The sequence below is a fragment of the Callithrix jacchus genome, chromosome 1 (genome assembly GCF_049354715.1).
Source record: "Callithrix jacchus isolate 240 chromosome 1, calJac240_pri, whole genome shotgun sequence".
Lineage (NCBI taxonomy): Eukaryota > Metazoa > Chordata > Mammalia > Primates > Cebidae > Callithrix > Callithrix jacchus.
In genome coordinates, this window is record NC_133502.1 from 16,171,795 (window position 1) to 16,194,466 (window position 22,672).

Below are 22,672 nucleotides of genomic sequence, written 5' to 3' on the forward strand. Positions count from 1 at the left end.
TCATAATGAACAAATCCGTTCTGTGAAGAAAACACCTTGAACAGTTTAAAAACCTCAGGAAGAAGAGACGTGGGGTGGCTGTTGAGAAGTAATGAATCCACTCAGGGCTTGGTGGGTCAGGGTCTGTGAACGGATTCATGTGAAACACTCTCCCTGCCCTACACACAGAAGCTGGGTTTCATGTGAAGAACCTCTCTAGGGTTCACACAGCAAAAGCTCCTAATACTTTTTCAGTGTTTGTTACGTACTATTTAACATTAAATGTAGCAGGCAGATCACGTTGGAAATGATTGTGTAATCGTTTTTTTAACATGCAGAGAGAGGGTGTTAATAGTAAAATGCATGTAAGCAAACAAATCAGTAAGAAAGTAACGGATTGTTAAAGTCAAGGATCACTAATATACTTTAGAAAACGACTGATAGAATAAATTTCCATGCCTTTTCATATGCCTTCTGAAAATGTTTCCGCAGTAACCCATTTCAGCTTGAAAACAGTTTTCCTAGACACGTAACACTACCGTAAACGGGGAGCGCTTCTGTCATCAAAGTTAGCATGGCTCGGTGTGTCAACCCATCTTCATGCTAGTCTCGAACAGAAATGTTAAAAATACATATTTTTCAGAATAATGTAGAATACATGTTTCCACGTTCATTTCGACTTCCAGCTGCTTGAACTCATTACCCAATTTTCATTTGACTTTGAAGTATAAGACAGCCACGATGCACATTTGCCTTGTTAGCCTTTTGATAACAGAAACAAAACAAAACCCCATAAAACAGTAACCCAGGGAGGCATTTTAATATTGCATTTAGTTAAGATTTTTTTAGACAGAGTTTCACTCTTGTCGCCACGGCTGGAGTATAGTGGCGTGATCTCGGCTCACTGCAACCTCTGCCCCCAGGTTCAAGTGATTCTCCTGCCTCAGCCTCCTGAGTGACTGAGGTTACAGGCGCCCACCACCACACCCGGATAATTTATTGTGTTTTTAGTAGAGATGGGGTTTCATCATGTTGGCCAGGCTGGTCTCGAACTCCTGACCTCAGGTGATCTACCCACCTTGGCCTCCTAAAGTGTAGGAATTACAGGCATGAGCCACCGAGCCCGGCCAGGATTCTTTGAAGTAATGTTTGTATTCTGCAGTCATCACAGATTTGCATCAAAAAATATACACCAAACAATTAAATGAGAAACGAACCATCAGCTGGCTATATACTCATTTGCATTTCTTTCTTTCTTAACGATAGTGAAACCAAGTGAAAGAAATAGATTGAAATTAAGTACCTGTCCGCTGACTTTTCTTGCGAATTAGCCCATTCAATATTAGTTAGATAGACTTCGGGATATTTTGTGGGGCTAATAGGAAAAGATCCACCTTGTGATGGAATTGACCTTTAGCAGAAGGGTGGTGAGGTGTTTGGGGTTGTTCCTTTTGTGAACAATGCTGTAAAGGCAAAAAAAAAAAAAGCTGGGGGGGGGCCTACTTTATGTACAGTGTGTCAGTGAAAGCATCACCCTGGCAAGCACTGGCAGCAGCACCACTTATACTTCACCCCAATTTTGTTTCCTTCTTGCATGAGCTCCTTTGACAGGGAGGCTCCCAAGCAAGTGGGCAACCACAGGCCACGAGACACAGACGGCCCATCCATGTCCACACCTCCCTTTGTCTCTAAACCTCATGTAACTGAGCTTAGCCAATCGTGGAGAACTGGCAGACTTGGCGAGATACCTTTGTTTTTTATTTCTTAAAGAAACAAGGTAGGCCGGATGCAGTGGCTCACACCTGTAATCTCAACACTTAGGAATGCCGAGATGCGCGAATCATGAGGTCAGGAGATCGAGTCCATCCTGACTAACACGGTGAGTTATAATATACTATATAATATAATATAATATACCACTAAAAATATAAAAATTAGCTGGCTGTGGTGGCATGCGCCTGTAGTCCCAGCTACTCTGGAGGCTGAGGCAGGAGAACTTGAACCAGGAGGTGGAGGTTGCAGTGAGCCCCACTGCACTCCAGCCTGGGCAACAGAGAGAGACTCCATCTTAAAAAAAAAGAAAGAAAGAAAGAAACAAGATTTGAAAATTTCATTAGCTCTGAAGAATCCTGAAGAGAAGGCAGAGCTGGGGCCCCCAGCGTGCACTCGTCTGGCCTCACGCAGCCCAGGGTCGGTCATTGCATCTCCCTGTCAGGGGGCGATTCTGGCTGCTTGATGAAGTTTCCAGCTTCTGGATACCTTGATTTACAATTATCAGATAATTGCAATAATTACATTTACATATTTCATGGCAATAGTTACTCAAGCAGTTTATTTGACAAGATGCCGGTTTTTCACCCAAACCTCAGATTGTATCCCACAGCACCCACACACAGATGCATGCATCCGTTAACATTTTAAAACTTTAAAATTATGAAACACTACAAACATCCAGAAAGTTACAGGGAAGAATCCAACAAGCACTCCTGTGCCCTCTGTTCGCCATTTCCACACGTGATTCAAATGTTCTTTCACAATGAGACATGACACACTCCATGCACTGCCCTGTGCCAGGCTCCCCATCTCATTCCCGTCCTGTCTTCTTCAGAGGGAACAACTGCCCCCGGATTTGGCCTTTTAATCTTTTCCAGATAACACTGATTTTTAGAGTTGGGTTTTGTTGGAGGTAACAGTCTGGGAATTTTACAGTTTAATTTACTCAATGATAATTATTGATATAAAATATTTATATGGATTAATATGTTGAATATAGGAGGCTCCTCTCCAAGCTTGGCATTTGATTTCATGTTTCAGGAATGATCTGCTTGGGAGTAGAAGGTGTGTTTTCTTTGTTTTAAACATTTTTGTAAGTGACCATTCTCAACCTTACCAAGATTTAAGATACCTTTTTCTCTTTTGCTAAAAATAAAAGTTTACAAAAATCATCCTTTCACAGAGTCCTTTAAAGTAGCATGCTTCACAAAGGTAGAGGGTGCAGGATGGTTTCCGAAGGTATTGTGAATGACATGTTTTCACTAGTTCTCTGTGTAACTGTGGGCTTTGGCTCTGGTTTTGAGCTAACTTAGAGGGCAGTAGGGAGTCGTATTTTTCTTCATTTAAGGAATTGTAAGAGAAACTGGACTTGTTTTATATTGGCCACAAGTCTGTATTTCTACGCTTCACCCCTGGAGTGCTGGCTAGTTCTGGGGAGCCCTACTCGAGAGACAAGGGGAGCACTGGGCAGATGGCACGCGTGCCTGCAGTCCAGAGCCAGCAGCGGGGCTGGACGGGTGGCCCCTGGTCCCGGAGCCCTCCAGAGTGAGGCCGCTTGTGCATGGGCCAGTAGAGGAGCCTTCGGCTGGAGAAGGACCTCTCCTGTCGCCTTGTCTCTCTTTGTAATTTGATGATGGTTCCATCCTTGCTCAGATACTGCACGGTCTCCTGTGGCCTCTTCCCCATCTCGCTTTACATGAAAATGTTGGGATGTGAATGCATATACGTTTCTTTTTCAGGAAATATCAGGGAATATTTACCAGCCTATCTTACCAGCTCAGAAAGAGGAAGTTGCTATTAATATAATCAGATGTGCCCAGTGCCTTTTCACTCAGTCTGAGATGTTTTTCTTGTGACTGTTAACTGAACCTTTCTTCAGATCTGAAGGCCTTAAAATGCGTGCCGTTCAGGCACCTGTGTTCCAAGTAGACCAGCCTTGAACAATGAAATGGAGGGATTTTCACTTTTGTGGTGCAGTCAGCAGGGCTGATATTGATCCGTGTTTTCCGGCGGCCAGTGCCGCAGAAGCGGAAACTGCAGTGGGCTGCTGAGCCCTCCGAGCCTTCTGTCTAATTTGGCAGAAAAACACAGAGCGTAGGACAACAAAAGAAGCCTCCTTTTTCCATAAAAATTCTTCCTCCCACCCACCCTTCTTCCCCAAAAAGGGGACTTAATTTTTCAGCTGCACACAGTGATTTGGTGCTCACTCTTCCATTGAAACAGTTGCTGTCTGAACAGGCAGGAAACAGTTTCCTTTTAATTGCCGAAATCATTCGGAAGTGCTTCATGCCCTGCTTCTGTACAGCAGATGCTGTGCATTAATTGGCCTGCGTAGAAGTGACCCAGGGTTCCTTGCAGCGGGCCCAATTTTAGGCAGAGGGTTTAAATAGCTTATTTATTATTTTGTATAATCTGGCGTACATTGTGCGCTCCTGCACGTGTCGTATTTCATGGTCTGCAGTTTCTAATGTCATGTGGGTTTCAAAACCTGCATTTCTCTGGTAATGTACTAGCAGCAGGTAAGCTCAAAATACCATCCATCAGGAGCTAATTTTTTATCCAGATACTCCAATGACTGATGAACCTGTCTTTTGTATGAATGTTTAGCGCAGTGGAAAGCCATATGCCACTGGCACCGTTTCCTCTGCATTCCTTACAGTTGCTAGAGAGTGGGCTTCCTGGGGGTTGGGGGGACTCGATGCTGTGTATGTCCTTTGGCCTATATTTCCATGATAACGCCTTTAAAACAGCCCTGGGTTCGGGCAACAAGAAGAGGATGGGGCCGTCTTAAAGGAGACCTGACTCCCTTGTCATTTTCTTTATCAGAAATTTGACTGCACACTCTTAATAGGGAACCTTGTTTTGTTACTCCCCGTCTGTTCCAAACAGACCTCAGCCCATTAGAAGGGCCTCCCTTGTGTGGGAGACCACAGCTGTTACTGTAAATCTCATCCACTCACTGTATCACCCCCATTTTGTGGCTCTGAAGGATGAAATTGAGAAATGGAATACTGTGCAGTCATCCTTTACATCTCCAATTTTAGGCCTTTGCCATCATTTTCATGCTTTTATTCCAAATCAAATAACATTAGTGAGCGACACCACCTTCTGATGAATATCTGCTATTGAGCACCACTTTCAAGTCTGTACTTGTGGGGGCTTCTTTTATGTGTGGTGGTCTTTTTTCCCCCTTTCTCTTCTCTTTTTCTTCCTGCACTTTCTTTGAGCGTTCTTAGTGGCCATGGCAGTTTGCAGTTTGAAGGATCCGCACTGCTAAATATGTCCCTGTCTTAGCTTGTTTTCTGAGCAGGAGCAAGTGCTGGAGAAGGTTCTCTGTCTTTTAATCTTCGTGGAAGGAGTGAAGAGAACTTGGTAGAATGGATATTGGGGGCTTTAATCAGAAATAAGAAGTGGTTTAAATCATTAGCACAACAAAGCATACTATAAGCTTGAAGATAAAAGTCTCTGGGGAAAGAGTCCTCTGAAAATAAATGGAACTTGATAGATTTCCATATCATTTATAACTTCCCTTAATTACACTTGGAAGACTTGCCAGTAAAACTGGAAAATTGGCAGCCTATATCCATTAGAGTCATTTTGCCGACCATGGCAAGCAGCTGGCTTGACGGGATTTGATTCCCATCACTCACAATTCATCATCAGCTGGAGGGGTCTGCAGCTCTTCAGCATAGAGCAACGCTGGGTGACACTCGGGGCCCCGAGACATGTGAAAATCTGCTGAGTAAATGGGCCAAGGTTTCTCTCAAGCCTCTTTTGGGGCAAGGCTGACTCCCGCTTAATGAGTGCCGCTCTGATAATCGGATGCGAATGTGAACCTTGACCCTGTGTCAAAGGAGAGGACGCAATAAGCTGGATGAAAGATACAGGATTCAGACCTCCAAACTTTACACCAATTAGACAGTGAGTGGGGAAATAACATCAGGCCCACTAGGTTCATCAAAAAGACTTTCGAGGCTTGTGACCACTTTGTAAGCCCAACACTGGAGACATCCTGTCACAGTCATTAAGTCTTCATCAGATGATTCACAAAAGTGTTGGAGAAGCGTGCGCACACATCCTGCAGGACCGGCCTGCACATGGGGGCGTCTGATGGAGACGGAATGTCGGAAGCCCCTCTCAGTGCACCCAATTAATGCCTGGCTTCCCGGGTGCCCCAGGGGAATCAGGAGGGTGTTGCCTGCACTGGGCCCACCGCCCAGCTCCCTCGTGGAGCCTAGGGTGTGCAGTGCATTCTGCAAGAGCCAGCGCTGCTGGGAGCAAGGCTCGGAAGTCCTAAGGTGAGAGCCCCTGCTCCCAGCGGCCGAGTGGCAGCATGTTGCTATTGTTGGATGGAGCCCAGCTCCATGCCCACCCTTCCCTGGAGCACACCCTCCAGTGCAGCCTCTTTCCACAGACTGGGGCAGACGTAGTTTGTTTCCATTGCATTCTTTGATGTTTGGTTTATATCAAATTTGGTCCTCCAGCTTGATTTTTTCCAAAGGATGAAACAAGGTGAAATTCAGTTAAGTTCACGTGTGTGTGTGTGTGTGTGTGTGTGTGTGTGTGGATAGAACATGATTCTGTCGAACAAGCTGTATCTCACTGTTTCGTAGGTCATCAAGGAAGGTTTGAAGCACCATCACTTAGGGATAAATTAGTGGAAACGGTCTACAAAACAGATTGTGTAAAGTTAATAGAGAAGTGGGTTACTTAGGTTTGCATTTGCAGCTAAGTGATCTAGCTGGGCGCAGTACACCTGTAACCCCAGAACTTGGGGAGGTCAAGGTGGTGGATCACTTGAGGTCAGGAGTTTGAGACCAGCCTGGCCAACGTGGTGAAACCCCGTCTGTACTAAAAATATAAAAATTAGCTGGACTTGGTGGCGCGTGCCTGTAATTCCAGCTACTCAGGAGGCTGAGGCAGAATAGCTTGAACCTGGGAGGTGGCGGTTGCAGTGAGCTGAGATCAAGCCATTGTACTCCAGCCTGGGCAACAGAGTGAGATTCTGTCTCTAATAAATAAATAAATAAATAGAGCTAAATACTCTAAATAGACTGTGGACACCATGAGAGGAACTAGGGAGGGGAAACAGCAGTGAGAGGAGGATAGAGCAGGAAGGATCAGTTGCTGTGATTCAGGGCTGTGCTGTGGGTTCGGCGGAAGGTGGGATCTCTTCAGTAGAGACACACTTTTTTTAAAGTCCTTTCAATGGAATTGCTGGACTCTCACAATCAGAAGGAAGGACTGTTTTAATTTCAGGCCTCCCCACTTTTCCTGACTGTAGTAGGCTAAATCCAAGGTTTTGTTCTGTGAGCGATCGGGGATCCAGCACTTACAGTCACCTGTGCGTCACCTCTTGCAAATCGCCCTTGTTAGAAGCACAGAGCCAGCCACAAAGAGGGTCAGTGGCAGCGACAACAGAGCCCACGAGCCCCTGTCCACCACCTGCCTGCTCCCAGGCCTTGGCGGGCCCAGAGTAGAACTGTAGCCGACTACAGAGTAGAACTGTGGCCTCTGCCCCCGGTATGACACTGGGAAATCCCCAGGCCTCATTTCTGCTTCATATTTGCACTTTAGTTGCTAATGTGCCTACTTGAAGATCCTCTAAAACAGAAGCAGGAGCTGCCTGCCTGTCTGGCCCACAGATTCAGAGCGATGGGATGGGAGGGGACAAGTGGCAGAGGGGCACACCTGCTGGCAGAGGGGGTAGGGGCTGTGCCACCCTTGAGAAGCCGAGATGCATGGTGGGGAGACAGGGCTCCAACCAGTCCTGGGCCCTCAGATGCCTGCAGAGGAAGGGCTGAGTGGGTGTGTGGGAGGCTGGCATGCATTCCCCAGGGAGCTCCTCCGTCTGGAGAGACAATGGTGCCCAGAGCAGGAAGGTGGATTCCTGATTTTTGGATGGCATTTCCATTACATTCTTTTGAGTCTCAGATCCATTTCCCAGAGAGTCCCCGGTTGCCTGAGTGCTTAGTCCTGGGTCACAGTGGGTCGCAGTGAGTCCAGCTTCAAAGAGGACACGGCTGGGCTTTCAGGGTCCCCTGTGTGCAGCTGGCTGGCAGGTGCAGACAGTGAACCAGGCCTGCTCCTCGCTTCCCTGGTCCCTGACTGCCTTTTAAGAGAGAAAAAGGGCTCTAAAATGCCGGCTGGAGGGAGTGACTGTTCTGACGCCCCTGACTGGGGCCTCTGCATTGTCTCTGCGCTGCCCCTCCCATCCCCCTGCAAATAGCACTTGAGGCTGATTCTTCATTCTCCCTGGAATGCAGATGCCAGGTGAAAATGAATCAAAAAGGGCAGAGCGGGCAGCGCTTCCAGGCCCAGCTCCTCAGCGCGGTGTCTCTCCTGTGCCAACACCAAAGCCTTGGCATCCTCTCTCTTCCTATATTTCTGTGCCAAAAAAAAGCAGCCCACCACCTGAACAGCAGAGGAAAACAGAACCTCAGGCTTGGGCGCTCCAGAGTGCCAGCAAGACAGCTTGTGCCACACGGGGGGCCCGGAGGGGGACTTGAGATCATCTGGGGATTTCAGGAAAGAACATTCTCTAGGCACTTCAGCGGCATTGGACGAGCATGGCCACGGTGGTGTGAAGGGCCAGGAGCCCCACGCCAGGACGCCCACCCACACTCCATAGCCGTTGCCCTAGGAACCTGGATTTGCCCGTTTCAAAGACTGGGAGGCCCTTTTTCATAAAGGCAAGAGAAAAACCTGGGCGGCTCAGGATGCTGACTCATCGAGGCAGAGCGAAGTGAATGTGTAGCATGGTTTTCAGCCACAGTGAACTCCTACAGTGAAGCCTTGGGCTTAACCCCGGTCAGCTTCCACCCAGCCCAAGCCTGGCTGCCCCTCAGAATTAAAGGCAAGCTCTGAACGCAGTCTGGGCAAGGGCCCGTGGGCACTCCCAGTCTCCTTGCGTGGAATGTGTATAGCTCCCTGGAAGTCATTCCCAGTGGGGAAGGCCTTTTCAGAAGCTGCCTCCTTGTGGGTACTCAGTGTGTCGTGCAGAGGATGGGACCGTGGTCCTCGTGGCGCCAGGGCTGAGCTGTTCCCAGCTCCCAGGGCTATAGACAGAAAGGTGTGCTCTTGGTGTTTTGTTCCGTTTTGTTTTGTTTTTCGTAACAGCTATACTGAGCTGTAATTCACATACAATTTAGCCCTTGAAAGTGTACAATTCAGTGGTTTTAGTCAATTCAGAGTTGTGTAGCTGTCACCACAATTAATTTTGGAACATTTTTATCACTCCCAAAAGAAACCCTGTACGAGGCCGGGTATGGTGGCTTACGCCTGTAATCCCAACACTTTGGGAGGCCAAGGTGAGCAGATCATAAGGTCAGGAGTTTGAGACCAGCTTGACCAATATGGTGAAACCCCAGTTTTACTCTTCTGTAAATACAAAAATTAGCTGGGTGTGGTGTCAGGCACCTGTAATCCCAGCTGCTCAGTAGGCTGAGGAAAGAGAATCACTTGAACCTGAGAGGCAGAGGTTGCAGTGAGCCAAGATTGTGTCACTGTACTCCAGCCTGGACAGCAGAGCAAGACTGTCTAAAAACAAAACAAAACAAAAACCTGTATCCTGGCTGGGTGCAGTGGCTCACGCCTGTAATTCCAACACTTTGGGAAGCCAAGGCAGGTGGATCACCAGGTCAAGAGATCAAGACCCTCCTGGCCAACATGGTGAAACACCAACTCTACTAAAAATACTAAAATTAGCTGGGTGTGGTGGCACGTGCCTGTAGTCCCAGCTACTCTGGGAGACTGAGGCAGGAGAATCGCCTGAACCGGGAGGTAGAGGTTGCAGTGAGCTGAGATCGAGCCACTGCACTCCAGCCTGGTGACAGAGTGAGACTCCATCTCAAAAACAAAACCAAACCAAACCCTGTATCCTTCAGCAGTCACTCCCCTTCCCCCTTTAACCCCAGGCAACCTTGAGTCTGTCTGTAAAGATTTCCGGACGTTTCAGGTAAGTGGAAGACATTCCAATTTCCCAGCACCTCTGTTAGTGGCAGAGCCAAACTCAGAGATCCCCAGGGTAGGCCCCGCAGCCAGGGTCCCCAGTTCTCCGGGGTCCCCCAGTCAGGGAAAAAGTCCCGGACTTTTTTCCAGCAAGGACTTTGAGAGAGAATGGCTTTTCTCTACTGTCCCTAAAGATGAGTTTGGAATAGGAAACATTAGAGATCATTGCAGCCGTTTAGAGACACAAATTTTGGGGCATTTGAAAGATAACTTCATAATGGCCTCATTCCTAAGCATTATTGCAAAATTAGAAGCTTTTAAAACTCTTTTGTTTTCCAGGTCACTGAAGGTCAAGAGATGTGTGTGATCGAGGCCATGAAAATGCAGAATAGTATGACAGCTGGGAGAGCTGGCGCGGTGAGTCCCCACGCCCCATCAGCCCTGGCCGGCCCGTGAGGGAGGACGTCCACCTTTGAATCATGGATGATTTTGCTGGAAAGGCACCGCAGAGGCAGGCACCCTCTTCCCTTCTCCCTTTTACAGAGGAGGCCACTAGGATTGGGAGCTTTTGCCATTCCGCCCTGATGCGTCCCTGCCTCACCCAGAGTGTGCCTTCCAAAAAAGTCTGTGTATTATGTTCAGGTTCAAAGAACAACTGTTCTTCACCTTAATGTCTTTCAAATTAAGGGGTCTTTAATTTTTAATGTTTACATCTGTCTTGGAGGCAGTTAGTTATCTGAGACTTAGGTCACACAGCAGGAAACGGTTTTATAGATTGCAAAAATTAATGTAACTCTTCAAGACAATTTCTCTACAAAGAGAACAATTCAGTTGTAGATCAAGAGAAGCTAAAACCCCATGTGCATGTGGGACTTAATTATTTAGGGAGAAAAAAAGGAGAGTATCTATTAGTACTGAAATTCATTAATAGTGAAACTTCAGTGTATTTTTTTCCTTGAAGAAAGTAGAAAAGTCTTTTTAAGCAATAACTTCATTATTCTTCCTGTGACTAAAAGAATCCCGTTAATAGGTAAAGATCTTTTCCGAGGGCCGTTTGGGTTGGGAAGTGTCTGCAGGGTGGGGCATGATAGGAAGCACAGGGCTGGCCATGTTCTGCGTGTGGCAATGTCTTGGGACCACTGGGTACAAAGAGATCCATCAGTTCATAACCAGGTTTGCATCAGAGAGATGCAGCCTCAGTCTCATGCTCTGTCACTGCAGAAGGCAGTGAAGGTGATTCTCGGAGAAGGGGCAGGGAGAACAGGGGCCCAGGTGTATGCCGGCGCTCCTGAGCCAGCAGCAGGTCTGGAGGGGTGCAGACAGCTGCGGAGTCTTGGTGGGATGGGGAGAGTAAAATGGCATGATTTGCAGTGTTTTAAGGAATTCTTTCTAAATTACTTTTTTAAAGAGTGAACAAGAAAACATTGGTTTCTGTTGATGTAAAGATGCTTTTATTGGTTCTTTGGGATTTAACATTTGTGCTGGCTAGTGTCATGACACCCATCCCTGATGAGAACTTGGCCTCGTTGTGGGGACTGAGAAGGTGCGTCTGCTGCACGCCAAGGGCCCTGTGCTATGGGACTGAGGTGTTAATGCAGAGATGAACTTGGCCTTAGTTCCCTGAAGTGTCGTGGTGCCACGCATCAGTGGGTTTCCCGTCCTCATGGCCTGGGTCTCCCTCCACCCTCATGGCTGGAGCCATGCTGTGCATTCCGCTCGCCTCTCCCCATCCCCAGGCCTCTCCATTCCAACCCAGCCAGGAATCACAGAAGTGGCCCAAAGTCCCCACGCAGAGTAGCAGGGCCTGGTTCCTACCTGCGAGGCCACTTTTCCTCCCAGAGAAAAAGTTCACAAAGGAAACAGATCCTCAACTGTGGTAATCGTAGCATCTCTAAAACGACGTCATGTAGGAGGGCTGCTAAATGGAGACAGGAGCATCGTGGAAAGCAGCCTCTTCAGTCCAAGAAGCAAGGTCTGCAGTGGCCGATTAGTTCCAACCCGTTGCTCATTTTCAGGCCCGAGCCAGGGCCTCCACCAAGTCAGATGACTGATCTTCCCCCCGTCAGCCCCCTCCTTGCTAATTGAGCCTGAACACAAGTTTGGGAAAGCAAAACTTGATAAAGATTGACCAAAATCGGTAGGACAAGAAGGTACAGTCCACACACCCATGGTGCTGGAAAGGGCGACTGCACAGCCCCACCGCTGCCGAGGACTCTGTTTTAAGGAAGGTGCGCTCAGGCTAGGGAAGTGCTCCTCTTACTCAGCAGCTGGTCTGACTGTCGAATGTTTTATTCTTTTTCTTTTACACCAAATATTCCATTAATTCGCAGAGAACATTTCCACAACCTAAAAGCATAGAAAGAGAGGGAGGCTGGGGGTTCGAAGTCACCTGGCAGTGAAGAGCCCACCTCAACCTGAGTGCGCCCATGGTGAAGGGCCAGAGCGCAGCCCTCAGGCCGGCCACTGTGAGGGTGCTGAGGACAGAGGAGGCGAGAAAGGGGAGGGTGTGGCAGAGCCACCAGGGCACCTCCCCATTCACCAGGGTCCCTCTGACTGGCTCCAGTGGGGTGGCTCGTGCCTGGGCTGCTGGGCCTGCAGGACTGTGCATTTCTAAAAGTGGATTAGGAGCCTACCGCCTCCTGGTTCTGGTTACTAATTCTTACTCTCCCCTCCCTCTGCATTTTTAACAATTCAAGGTAAAATCTGTACACTGTCGAGCTGGAGACACAGTTGGAGAAGGGGATCTGCTCGTGGAACTGGAGTGAATGATTTATAACCTTTCAGTCATCAGCCAATTTAATTCGCCATTTGCATGATGCTTTCACACATTTGATTCAAGCATTTTACAGAACACCCCCATGCAGCTACGTTTTACATCGTCATATTACACAGAATCGAGACCAATATTCTGCCAAAAAAAATCACCAATGGAAATTTTCATTCATGTAAATGCTGTACGTATGATTTGTACTTCTCCTGTGAGATTTCCTAGTGTCAAACTGAAATCAATAAAACAGCGTTTGTCTAAATATTAGTGTGCCCTTTTTTTTGAATGAAGACAATGTATACTTAGGTGACAGGCTCTGCCAGTGGACCACCAGCATTTCTTTGTGATCCTTTTGGAAGTTTGCTATACATGTCATTTCTCTGCCTGGCTTTATTAGCACTTGACTTTTTTCATCTCACTGCCTGCCTTCTTCTGGAAGTGAGGCCCTCACTCCTGGTGCTGAGGAATGCAGATGCAGGTTTAGGCAATCCCCTTCCTGCTGTGGCTCTCCATGTGGGTGTGGTGCTGATGGCTGACCCCTATGGCAGTCACCTTGAGGCTTCCTGGCAGCCTAGGGTGCTGTCTGCACTGTTGTGAGGGTGAGCATGCTGCCTGGTCCCTTCCCCATTGCACAAGGGGGGCAGTCACAGGGTGCTTGGGGGGGCCTCATCCACCCCGTCAAGGATGGGGCTGCCACAAGCTGATCAGCTGAGACCCATCCCAGCCTTTGTATGGTTTTTTTGTGAAGCAAGTTTCCAATTAACTAAGCAAAAGAAGCTAAAAATAATGATCATGTTTTTGTACCAGATGCAGTTCGCGATCACAGTCTACCATTAAGTTGAAGAGTAAGTGAGCTCTCCCAACAGAGAACGAGGTTACTGAGGATCACAGCACCTGCATTTTCATTTGGTTCTGAAATTCTTGGAATACGTTTCAGAATTTGCTGCGAAGCAGAAGCAAAGAGCTGCGCACCGAGTTGAGTCGATGCTGACAATTATCAGATGGAGGTGGGCAGTAATTGGTCCTTCGTGCTTTGCTAAAATTATTTTAAGTGCTGTTTGTATTTGGAAGCTAAGCTTCTGTCAGGCCTGAAGAACAAATTACTAATTCGTTGGCTCTTCTCTGAAAGGACCAGCCCCAAATGCTCTCCCTTCAGGGGGCAGGGATGGGGCTGCTGAGATCTGGGCTCAGATAAACTTCTTGAGTCCGGGTGCTCAGCTGTGTCTCCCAGCAAGTGGGTGTTCATTATTTTTTTGGACCAGAATGTAAAGAACCTTCCATCAAATAAGTATACAAAAAAAAGTGGGGGTCAGACACAGCACTAACACTTTTATGTTTGATTTCCTGAAACATTGACTTCAATTTTAAATAACCTTTAATATTGTTGTGAAGCTTGATATAAAAAATATATATATAAAGAATGGTGCTGTACACACTCTGATACATGGCATGCTTGCCCTGTGGACCTTCTTTACAAATTTGACCCAGCCGTCTAAAATCAGCTCTCTCAGGGGCTACAGGCCACGATCAGTCTAGCAGCGCTGCTGAAATCTAGCTGCAACACCAAGTCTTTCACATTGATCCCAAATGTTGTCTTGAGCTCAAAGCGGAGCAAACAAAAACAACAGGACAAGGAAGAAGCAGAGAGTAGGAAGAATTGGGCATGATCACACAAACTCTCCAAATGCCATTTAGGGGAATTAAAATCCTACATTTTTCTTATCAGGTAGAAAGATGGGAGGGAACCAGCTTGCTACTTATATGTCAACATTATTTGTAAAATCAGATGCCATTGAAATATTGGTTCCTTTTCCCATGGATTCCTTGGAAAGGGCTCTGTTCTGCCTCCGCCTTCACCCAGCATGGGCTGAGTTGGGAGCATCTCGGAGCCCCGGGGCACTCAGGACTAGGCCCACCCTGCTCATCTGTTCTCCCGGGGATTGTAGCGCAGCCCGTGCGGCCCCTCAGAGTCGTAGCTGTCGTGGTGGGGGAGCTGGGCCCACTCCGGCGGGAAGGTAGCCGTGCTGTACACGAAGCACTGCGCCTCGGCGGGCGTCGGCGGCTCCTCAGTGCCTGGGGCCCGGTCCTCCAGCAACTGCACCCGCAGCGCCGTGCGCTGGTACAGGGTCGGGCAGCTCTCGAAGTCGTCCAGGAAGCGCAGCATCCGTTCGTCCACCGTGTAGACCTCGCCTTCCACGCGGCGTCCCGAGCCGGGCAGGTGCAGCAGCCATGGGATGTTGTGCTCCCCAGCGATCACCAGCGGGTAGGGCTCCAGCGTGCAGCCACGCGCCCGGAAGGTTGCGGAGCCGTGGGCGCCGTCCCGCAGGACCCGGTGGTTGGGCTGGCCCCGCTTCAGGGTGCCGTACACGAAGAGGAGCGCCATCGGGCAGAGCTGCGGGGAAAGGAGGCAACTGGTGAGCCCACGGTGGCAGCTCTGCGTCTGCACCCGGGGTTGGGGCGCGGCCCAGAGCGTCTCCACTGGGGCCGCTCCCCTCGGGGGGTCACAGCTCACGCCACGGGAATGTGCATGGCTGTGCTCCCATCAGGCGTTACTTAGCAACGCAGATGAGAATGGCCAACGGTTTTCACACATCACGAGACGTTTCGATTTTCGGCCATCATTGAAACACGTGAAAACCGTTCCTAGCTTGTGGGCTGTTCACAAATGAGCACCAGGTCAGCTCTAACCTGTGGGCGTGGTGTTTGCCAATCCCTCCGCTAGAGAAAGGGGCACACATCTGTGACTTCCCTGACATGTCTGTAGCAGACAGGACATCTGCGTTCTACAGAAGGAGGACCCCAGCCTCCCCGCAGCACCTGGATGGATGATGCTCCTCAGCCCTGCAGGGGCAGCCCAGCCTCGCCCACAAACCACCGCCTCTCAGGAACAGCCTAACCTGCTGACTGCGCAGCCTCCCGACTCCGACGACACCAGCCTCCACCCCCTGCACCCCAGGATCGCAGCTCAAGGCCAGAAGATGCCCTGTCCAGGCCCTAGCAGGGACCTCCAGACATGCCCTGTCCAGGTCCGCAGGTACCCCCACTCCCGAGCCCAGATCAGTCGTCTCACTATTTTCAGCTGCGTGGTGGGGTGGAGGGTCCAGCAAGGCCACTGCCCTCTAGCTCTGCTGGTCTGGAAAAAGGCACTCCTTGTACTAGGACAGTGTGTCAAACCTGTCCCAGCAGCCCGCCCTGCGGTCTGAGCCCCACAGAACTGCCATTTTCCTGAGCAGTTTTCAGTGTTTTTTAAAGGACTTTGAAGACTGCATAACTATTAGAGAAAAATTAGAAATCAGCAAAAAAATGGACACATAATTTTGTAACCACCTTTTATCTGGCTACAGTGAGAACACAGGTTTCAGCCCTAAGTTCTCGGGAACTCGGACCCTGGCAGTCTGTCCCAGTGGAGCTCTGGCAGCCAGGCCTTCTGCTATTTCCTCTCTCAAGGTCTTAGAGGGCAATGGTGCTTCACGTGGCTCCCTGCAGTGACCTTGGCTCCAGCATGAAGGTAAATATTTACCACTTGCCTGGGACTGGGCCACACACTGTTACATAATGACAGAAGTGATCTGCGTGAAAGTGACTCAAACAAAAATGGAAGTGAACATTGAGAGGGGTGGGAGCCCCTTGCTCCACTGCCCCGTGTGCCCCTGCCATGAGGTGACGGCCTGTGTGGCTATTCCTTGAGATGGGCTTTGTAGACGGGACTGCAGGGACAGGCAGACAAGACAGGGGCAGCTGTCCAGGTACCAGCAGTGGCTTGTGACCAGCCAGAAATGCCCCCAGACACTGGCGCTTGCCACCAGTCCTGTGGACAAATGGCCCTTGGAGAAGTCACACTGAACTCACGGGATTTCTGTTTTCTTCTCAGCAAACAAGAGCTGCTCTGGGGGTCTAGGCCTTGTTTTGCTCTTCAGCTGTGCCCCTGCTGCCTCTTGGTTCTGTCACCGGCCTGTGCAACATCAGTGTTCCCCAGATTTCAGGCACATTTTACTAGGAAAGGTGTGGCCTTGGGAAAAACACATTGCTGGCCAGACGTGCACTCCACAGTTCTGGCCCTGCGATAGCCCTGGGACACCCCAGCCAGCGTGGGGACACAGCTTAGACTTGGGGACATGCTGGAATAGGAAAGTCCAGATGTGAATGAAGGAGAAGCTGGGGTAAGACGGTGCTGAGGGAAGAGGAAGAGGCAAGTGCTCAGGCCTAAAGTTGCCAGGAGTCAGCTGCTGGGGAAATGGAGGATGGGTGTACAGGAAAGTGACAAAAGTCCCCAGCTGACAGCAGCGCTGGGGTCTGGAGAGAGGACTGGATGGAAGGGGCTGCCTACAGCAGCGGGCGAGGAGCCAGCCCGAAAGATGAGCACCCGGGGCGGGGGGGGTGGGGCAATGATGGTCAGGGTCCTGCAGCGCAGCCGCCTTGGGGACTCAGCATTTGGAAGGACTCACATCCCTCCCACACCTGCATCCCAGCCCCAAGACCCATCCACGCTTCCTCTGCCACACCTCCCCCCTGCTCTCCTCCCCGACTGCCTGCCTGTTCCCCTGGCTTCTTTGTTCCCCTGGAGCCTGTCCCTAGTGCAGCACCCAGAGGGTCCCTGTCAGTCTCTTAGAGTACACTCACTTCTCCCACCTCATCTCCTGCACCCTCTCCCCGCTTGCGCAGGTGGCTCCTGCTCCCCCCCACCCCCCCCCCCCGTGCCTAAGCTGGGGCTGGGCCCACTCAGTCCGTCATATCACCCTGTCTGGTTGTCTCTATAGCACGTGCTCTCTAAATCACTGGTCTTGTTTGTTGCTGGAAGATGAAGAGCCAGAACAGAACTTTGAAAGAGCCCAGTCCAGCGCCTGCAGGTGAGGAAGCTCAGTCCCACCCAGGCTGGTGGCGACCTAGGACCAGCCAGCCAGGCAGGGCTGTAGTCACCCTGCAGACCAGCTCTCCACAGCCAGGTGCCTGCCTGGCTTTCCCTGACGCAGTGTTTTAAAATGGCATGTGTCCATAATGGAAATAGATCACTTTACAAGAAAAATGAAATTTCCTACCCCTTTCCACTCCCTGGAGGCAGCGCTTTTAAGGCTTTTAACTGTTGTGTTTGGCATTTATCTCTACATTGTTACTTACACTGCTACTTCTTGATGTCTTAAATCATGTCTTGCCTTTTTACCCATAAAGTGGGTGAGCACAGTGGTTCTAAAGCACAGACTTGAACTCTGTGACTTTAGGCAAATCACATAATGTCTCTGTGCCTCAGCTTCCTCAACTGTAAAATGAAGTCACAGTTAGCAGCCTGCCTCAGAGACTGCAGTGGGTTACCAGCACATGTCCTGTGTGGTCTGTTCACATGTGGCATGTGCCACTGCTGTCATCACTGTAGAAGCCCGACACCTGGCTCTCCTACCATGTTCTGCCATCCTCCCAACAGACCCATCACAGTGCTGGGTCAGCCCCAGATCGATTTTGGCATTAGAACCAGGTAAACATGCTCTCAGCTGAGACGCAGGGCCTACTGTGATTACATTTCCTTTCTTGGCCCACTTTTTTTCTTGAAATTAAAAATTGCTTCAAGTTTGGTTTTCTGTTTTGCATTTTGCTTAGGTTTCTAGGACTGCAATTCAGCCTCACGTTTTCTGAGAGCACAGTCAGAACCTGGCCCTGACCATTCGCCAAAAGGTCCTCCCTACCCAGCTCTAGTCTGGGCTGTTCGTGTCGCTGCCGTCCAGGCCACCCTCATTCCTGTCCCATCCTCCGGCTGGGCTGACGGCCACGTTTTGCTGAAGTATATTCTCTGCCACTTTTGGTTAATCACGTGGTTGGGCAGATGACTGTAGACATCATTTCCCTCAGAAATCTCCAAGTCTAGAGACATTTCTTCATTGTCTTCTCACTTCCTGAGTTCTTGCGAGAAGTCAGTGCGCTGTGATCCAGGTGCCCTGGGTGTGACTCCAGCTCTTCTCTGAAGGTGCATGGGGGTTTCCTTTTATCCCTCAGATTCTAGAATTTTCTGATGATGTAGACTCTGGTTTTTTTTCATTGACTGTGCAGGGAATTTCAATCTGAATGCTCCTTGTCCTGGATCACAGGGGCATTTTCTCCCCTCCTTCCTCTGTTCTCTTTCTGACACTCCCAATATTCTGGCAGTGAACGTCCTGGCTTCAACTCCAGTGTTCTTATCTTTTCTTCTTTCCTCCTGATCATCATATTCTGCTTTATCCTCCATTTCTTCTATTAAAAACTTATTTGCCACCATATGTATTTCCAGTATCTTTTTTTTTTTGAGACCGTGTCTCTCTCTGTCGCCCAGGCTGGAGTGCAGTGGCACAATCTTGGCTCACTGTAACCTCCGCCTCCTGGGTTCAAGCGATTCTCCTGCCTCAGCTCCCTGAGTAGCTGGGACTACAGGCACCTGCCACCACACCCGGCTAATTTTTTATTTTTAGAAGAGATGGGGTTACACCATGCTGGTCAGGCTAGTCTCGAACTCCAGACCTCATGATCTACCCGCCTCAGCCTCCCACAGTGCTGGGATTACAGGTGTGAGCCACCGTGCCCAGCCACCAATATCTTTTTTTTTTTTTTAAAGCTGCTTTTTGTTCATTCACAGGCTCAGTACTATCTTTAAAAAAAATTTTTTTTTAAGTTTCCTTCCTTCCTTTCATTGCTTCAATTTCTCTTAACTCCTCCTCTTCTCTGTATTTCAAGAGGTTTTCTTCACACATGATCTTGACTGGAAAAGCTGAGCCACTCTTTGGAAGTGAGGCTGAGCTCTGTGAGCCTAGCAGGTAGCAGGCCTTGCACAGGGCTCTGGGGACAGGCCCTGGGAGCTCAGCAGACTTTCCCTCAGTGCTCGTTTTCAGGGTGCTACCTCACTACCACTCAGCTAGGCATGTGTACCCAGCACCAAGGCGTTTTTGCTCTCCAGAAAAGAACCGTCTGTCCTCTGTCAGGTATGAGGGGAGGCGGCAGGGTCTCTCAGCCCTTCTGTTTCTGGGACTGTCCTTGCCTCTGTGGCCGCGGTTCTGGTCTCCTCTGGCATTCCAGGCTTTGCTCAGCTGACTGCTCATCGGCCTCTCGCTGTGCAGGAGCTTAGGTTTTGGGTGTCTCCAGGCTAAGTCAGCTGTCACTCACTTCTGTGTTCCATCTTCCAGAAACATGTGGCCTGCTTTCCTCCGCTGTCCTTGTGAGTTGTCTGAGCAGCATTTAGGAGGAAGCTGGACACAGGGCCTATCCTTCCCATCTTCTCTCCTGCTGCAGCGGCCCTAGCCCCCTCCTCTTTGAGAGACTTATGCGAGCCAGAAAGGATGCGACAAGACAAACTGCTTGCTTAGAAGAATGGCGAGAGGGTTTTCTTCAGGTGTAGGTGACTCAAGGGTATGTCAAGTCCCCCAGAGAAGCCAGTAAGTAGCAACTGCGGCACCTGAGTGAGGGCTCGGTAGAGGGGATGGCTGGTGACAGCTGAAGGAGCCAGGCAGTGGGGAGGCAGAGAAAGCACTTGCTCTTCCTGCTGCTGTTACGAGAGAAAGGGAAGATGAGGCAGAATTTGCAGGAAAGCCTGACGCAGACATGCAGGGATGGCCTGTGTCATTGAAGCCACAGTGTCATTGATAGGAGACTGAAGACAGACTTGTCAAAGGGTGCCTCATGGGAGACAACTGCACAGCGCAGGCGCTCGCTCTCAGACACCAATCTTTCAGTAAGAGGTGGCAGCACCATCACTCAGGCAGGGAGACTACCGCCAAGCTGAGAACAGTCCTACGGAAGCAGCCCAGACTTTGGAATAAGAGGTGTAAGATGCCAGGACAGAGCAGGACTCGGCACACAGTGGGCTTTGTTTTCACTATTCTAGGGATTCAACTGCAAAGGAAGAAAAATATTTCATCCAAGAGTGGACAAGCAGGCTTAGGAGAGAGGCAGGAGGAGAAGAGAGTCTTGCAGGATGGTGTTGCTGAAGGCAGCTAACTCCCAGCGAGGACTTGACCGAGGGCCCCCTGGGTGCATGGGCCCTGCATTGAGTAGCTTGTGTCGTCTCGGTTCATTTAATACTCTCGACTCGGTAAAGTTGGTGGTGTTATCTTCATTTAACAGATGAAGAGACTAAAATGAGGACTCCAGCCCAGAGCTGGTGAGCGGCAGCAGCAGGAACTGAAGCCAGGCCTGCTGGACCCCAACAGCCTCTCTGGCTCTGCCACTTGCAGTGACCCCGAGGCCCACGGGAGATGACCCTGTCAGGTATGGTGCAGGACTCAGGCTCTGCAAGGACAGAAATGGTTTGTAAAGGACCCTACACTTCCCTATGCTTTTGGTTCCCCACTTGTTTTGAATTTTATCTGATAAACCAAATCCTTCTCTGTATTTCCTTTCTTTTTAATTTCTAGAGTTTTAAAAATTATGATAAATTTGATGTTATGTGTATTTTATCACAACTATTTTTTTAGGTGTTTGGTTCAGTAGTGTTAAGTTTATTTGAGTTGTGAAAAAGGTCTCCAGAACCTTTTCATCTTGCAAAACAAACTCTGCACCCATTAAACAATAACCATGGAAAGTAAAACCACCGATAAGGAGGAATTCCTGCTCCATGCTATTTTGATTACTGTAACTTTACAGTAAGTTTTGAAATCAGGAAGTATGAGACCTCCAACATTGTTCTTTTTCAAGATCACTTTGTCTATTTAGGGTCCTTTGATATTTCCATATAAATTTTTGGATTGAGTTTTCCTCTTTCTGCATTAAAGGAATGCATTAATCTGTAGATCACTTTAGGCAATACTGACATCTTAATAATATTGTCTTCCAATCCATGAACATGGGATATCTTTTGATTTACTTGTGTTCTTTCAATTGCTTTCAGCAGTGTGTACACATCTTGCCTGCTTGGTTTATTTCCAAGTATGTTATTCTTTTTGATGTTATTGCAAATGGAACAGTTTAATTTCCTTTACAGATTCCTAATTATAAAAATGCAACAATTATTTGTGTTAATTTTGTCTCCTGCAACTTTGCTGGATTTGCTTATTAGTTCTAAAAGTTTTAAAGTGGAATGTTTACATTTTCTATAAAGGACCATATTGTTTGCAAAAAGAGGTAATTTTACTTCTTACCTCTGATTTGGATGCCTCTTAAATTTCTTTTTCTTGCCTGATTGCTCCAGCTAGGACTCCTAGGACTATGTTCAATAGAAGGTATGAAAGTGGCATCCTTTTCTTGTTCCTGATCTTCAAAGAAAAGCTTTCATTCTGTCATCACTGAGTATCATGTGGGCTTTTCATATGACCTTAAGCTGTTGAGGTAATTTCCTTGTATTCGTTTGTTAAGTTGTGTTGAATCTTGTCAAATGCTTTTTCTGTGTCAACTGAGATGATTGTGTTTTTTTCCTTTATTCTGTTACTGTGGTGTATTACATTGATTGATTTTCTTACATTGAAATATCCTTGCATTTCCAGGAATAAATCCCACTTGGCCATGGCATATAATCCTTTTCATGTGTTGTTGAAATCTGTTTGCTAATGTCTTGTTTGGGATTTTCGCATCAATCTTCATCAAGAATATTAGTATGTAGTTTCCTTTTCGTTGTGTCTTTGGTTTTAGTATCAGAGTAATGCCGAACATTGGAGTGTTCCTCCTTCTTCAGTTCTTTAGAAGAGTTTCAGGAGGGCTGCTGTTAATTCTGTAAATGTTTGGCCCTGGGCTTTTCTTTCTGGGGGATTTTTGACTGCTGCTTCGGTCTTTTTACTAGTTGTAGGTCTGTTCAGTCTTGGTAGGTTGTGTTTTTCTAGGAATTTGTCCATTTCATTTAATTGTTCATAATATTCTCTTGGCCTCTTTATTTCTGCAAGATGTGTGTTCTGTAAGATGTGTTATAATGTTCTCTCGTCTATTTCTGGATTCAGTTATTTGGGCCTTTCTCTCTTTTTAAGTTAAAGGTCTGTCAATTTTGTTAATCATTTCAAACAGCCAACTCTTGGTGTAATTGATTTTCTCTGTTGTTTAAAATTCTCTCTTTTGTTTATCTCTGCTCTTATCATTACTGTTCCTTTCCTCTGCTAAGTTTTGGGTTTCGTTTGTTGTTTTTTTGAGCCTCTTGTTCCTTGTCTCTCGTGTTCCGCCCATCTTCAAGGGCTGCTGTGAGGATCACGGCCAAGAGGACACATGAAAAGTCTATTACACTGGTCAGATGCCTCTTAGAACCACACCAAAATGTGCCTGTGATTAATT

General features: G+C 48.4%; 2 protein-coding genes and 1 long non-coding RNA gene across 18 annotated transcripts in view; 2 read left to right on the forward strand and 1 right to left on the reverse strand.

The window, feature by feature from the left end:
* PCCA (propionyl-CoA carboxylase subunit alpha) overlaps window positions 1–12,731 on the forward strand; it is a 433,256-nt gene extending 420,525 nt beyond the window's left edge. For all 11 annotated transcript variants that reach the window (XM_054246197.2, XM_035293344.3, XM_002742504.6 and 8 more), the window contains 2 exons: window positions 10,042–10,119; window positions 12,399–12,731. In XM_054246197.2, coding sequence (XP_054102172.2) covers window positions 10,042–10,119; window positions 12,399–12,467 — 147 coding nt within the window. In that variant the 3' untranslated portion in view covers window positions 12,468–12,731. The remainder of the gene's footprint in view (window positions 1–10,041; window positions 10,120–12,398) is intronic.
* The window catches only part of GGACT (gamma-glutamylamine cyclotransferase), a 109,277-nt gene that overhangs the window by 41,668 nt on the left and 44,937 nt on the right, over window positions 1–22,672 (reverse strand). For 4 of the 6 annotated variants that reach the window (XM_078375266.1, XM_078375331.1, XM_078375312.1 and 1 more), the window contains one exon: window positions 12,481–14,861. The exons of the other annotated variants lie outside the window; for them this stretch is intronic. In XM_078375266.1, coding sequence (XP_078231392.1) covers window positions 14,391–14,852 — 462 coding nt within the window. In that variant the 5' untranslated portion in view covers window positions 14,853–14,861 and the 3' untranslated portion in view covers window positions 12,481–14,390. Of the gene's footprint in view, window positions 1–12,480; window positions 14,862–22,672 lie in introns of those variants that run through there. 6 annotated transcript variants of the gene reach the window in all.
* Window positions 15,360–21,930, forward strand: LOC118152252 (uncharacterized). The gene is made up of 4 exons (XR_013536268.1): window positions 15,360–15,495; window positions 17,227–17,316; window positions 19,715–19,831; window positions 20,546–21,930. It is a non-coding gene; the product is annotated as an uncharacterized LOC118152252 (long non-coding RNA).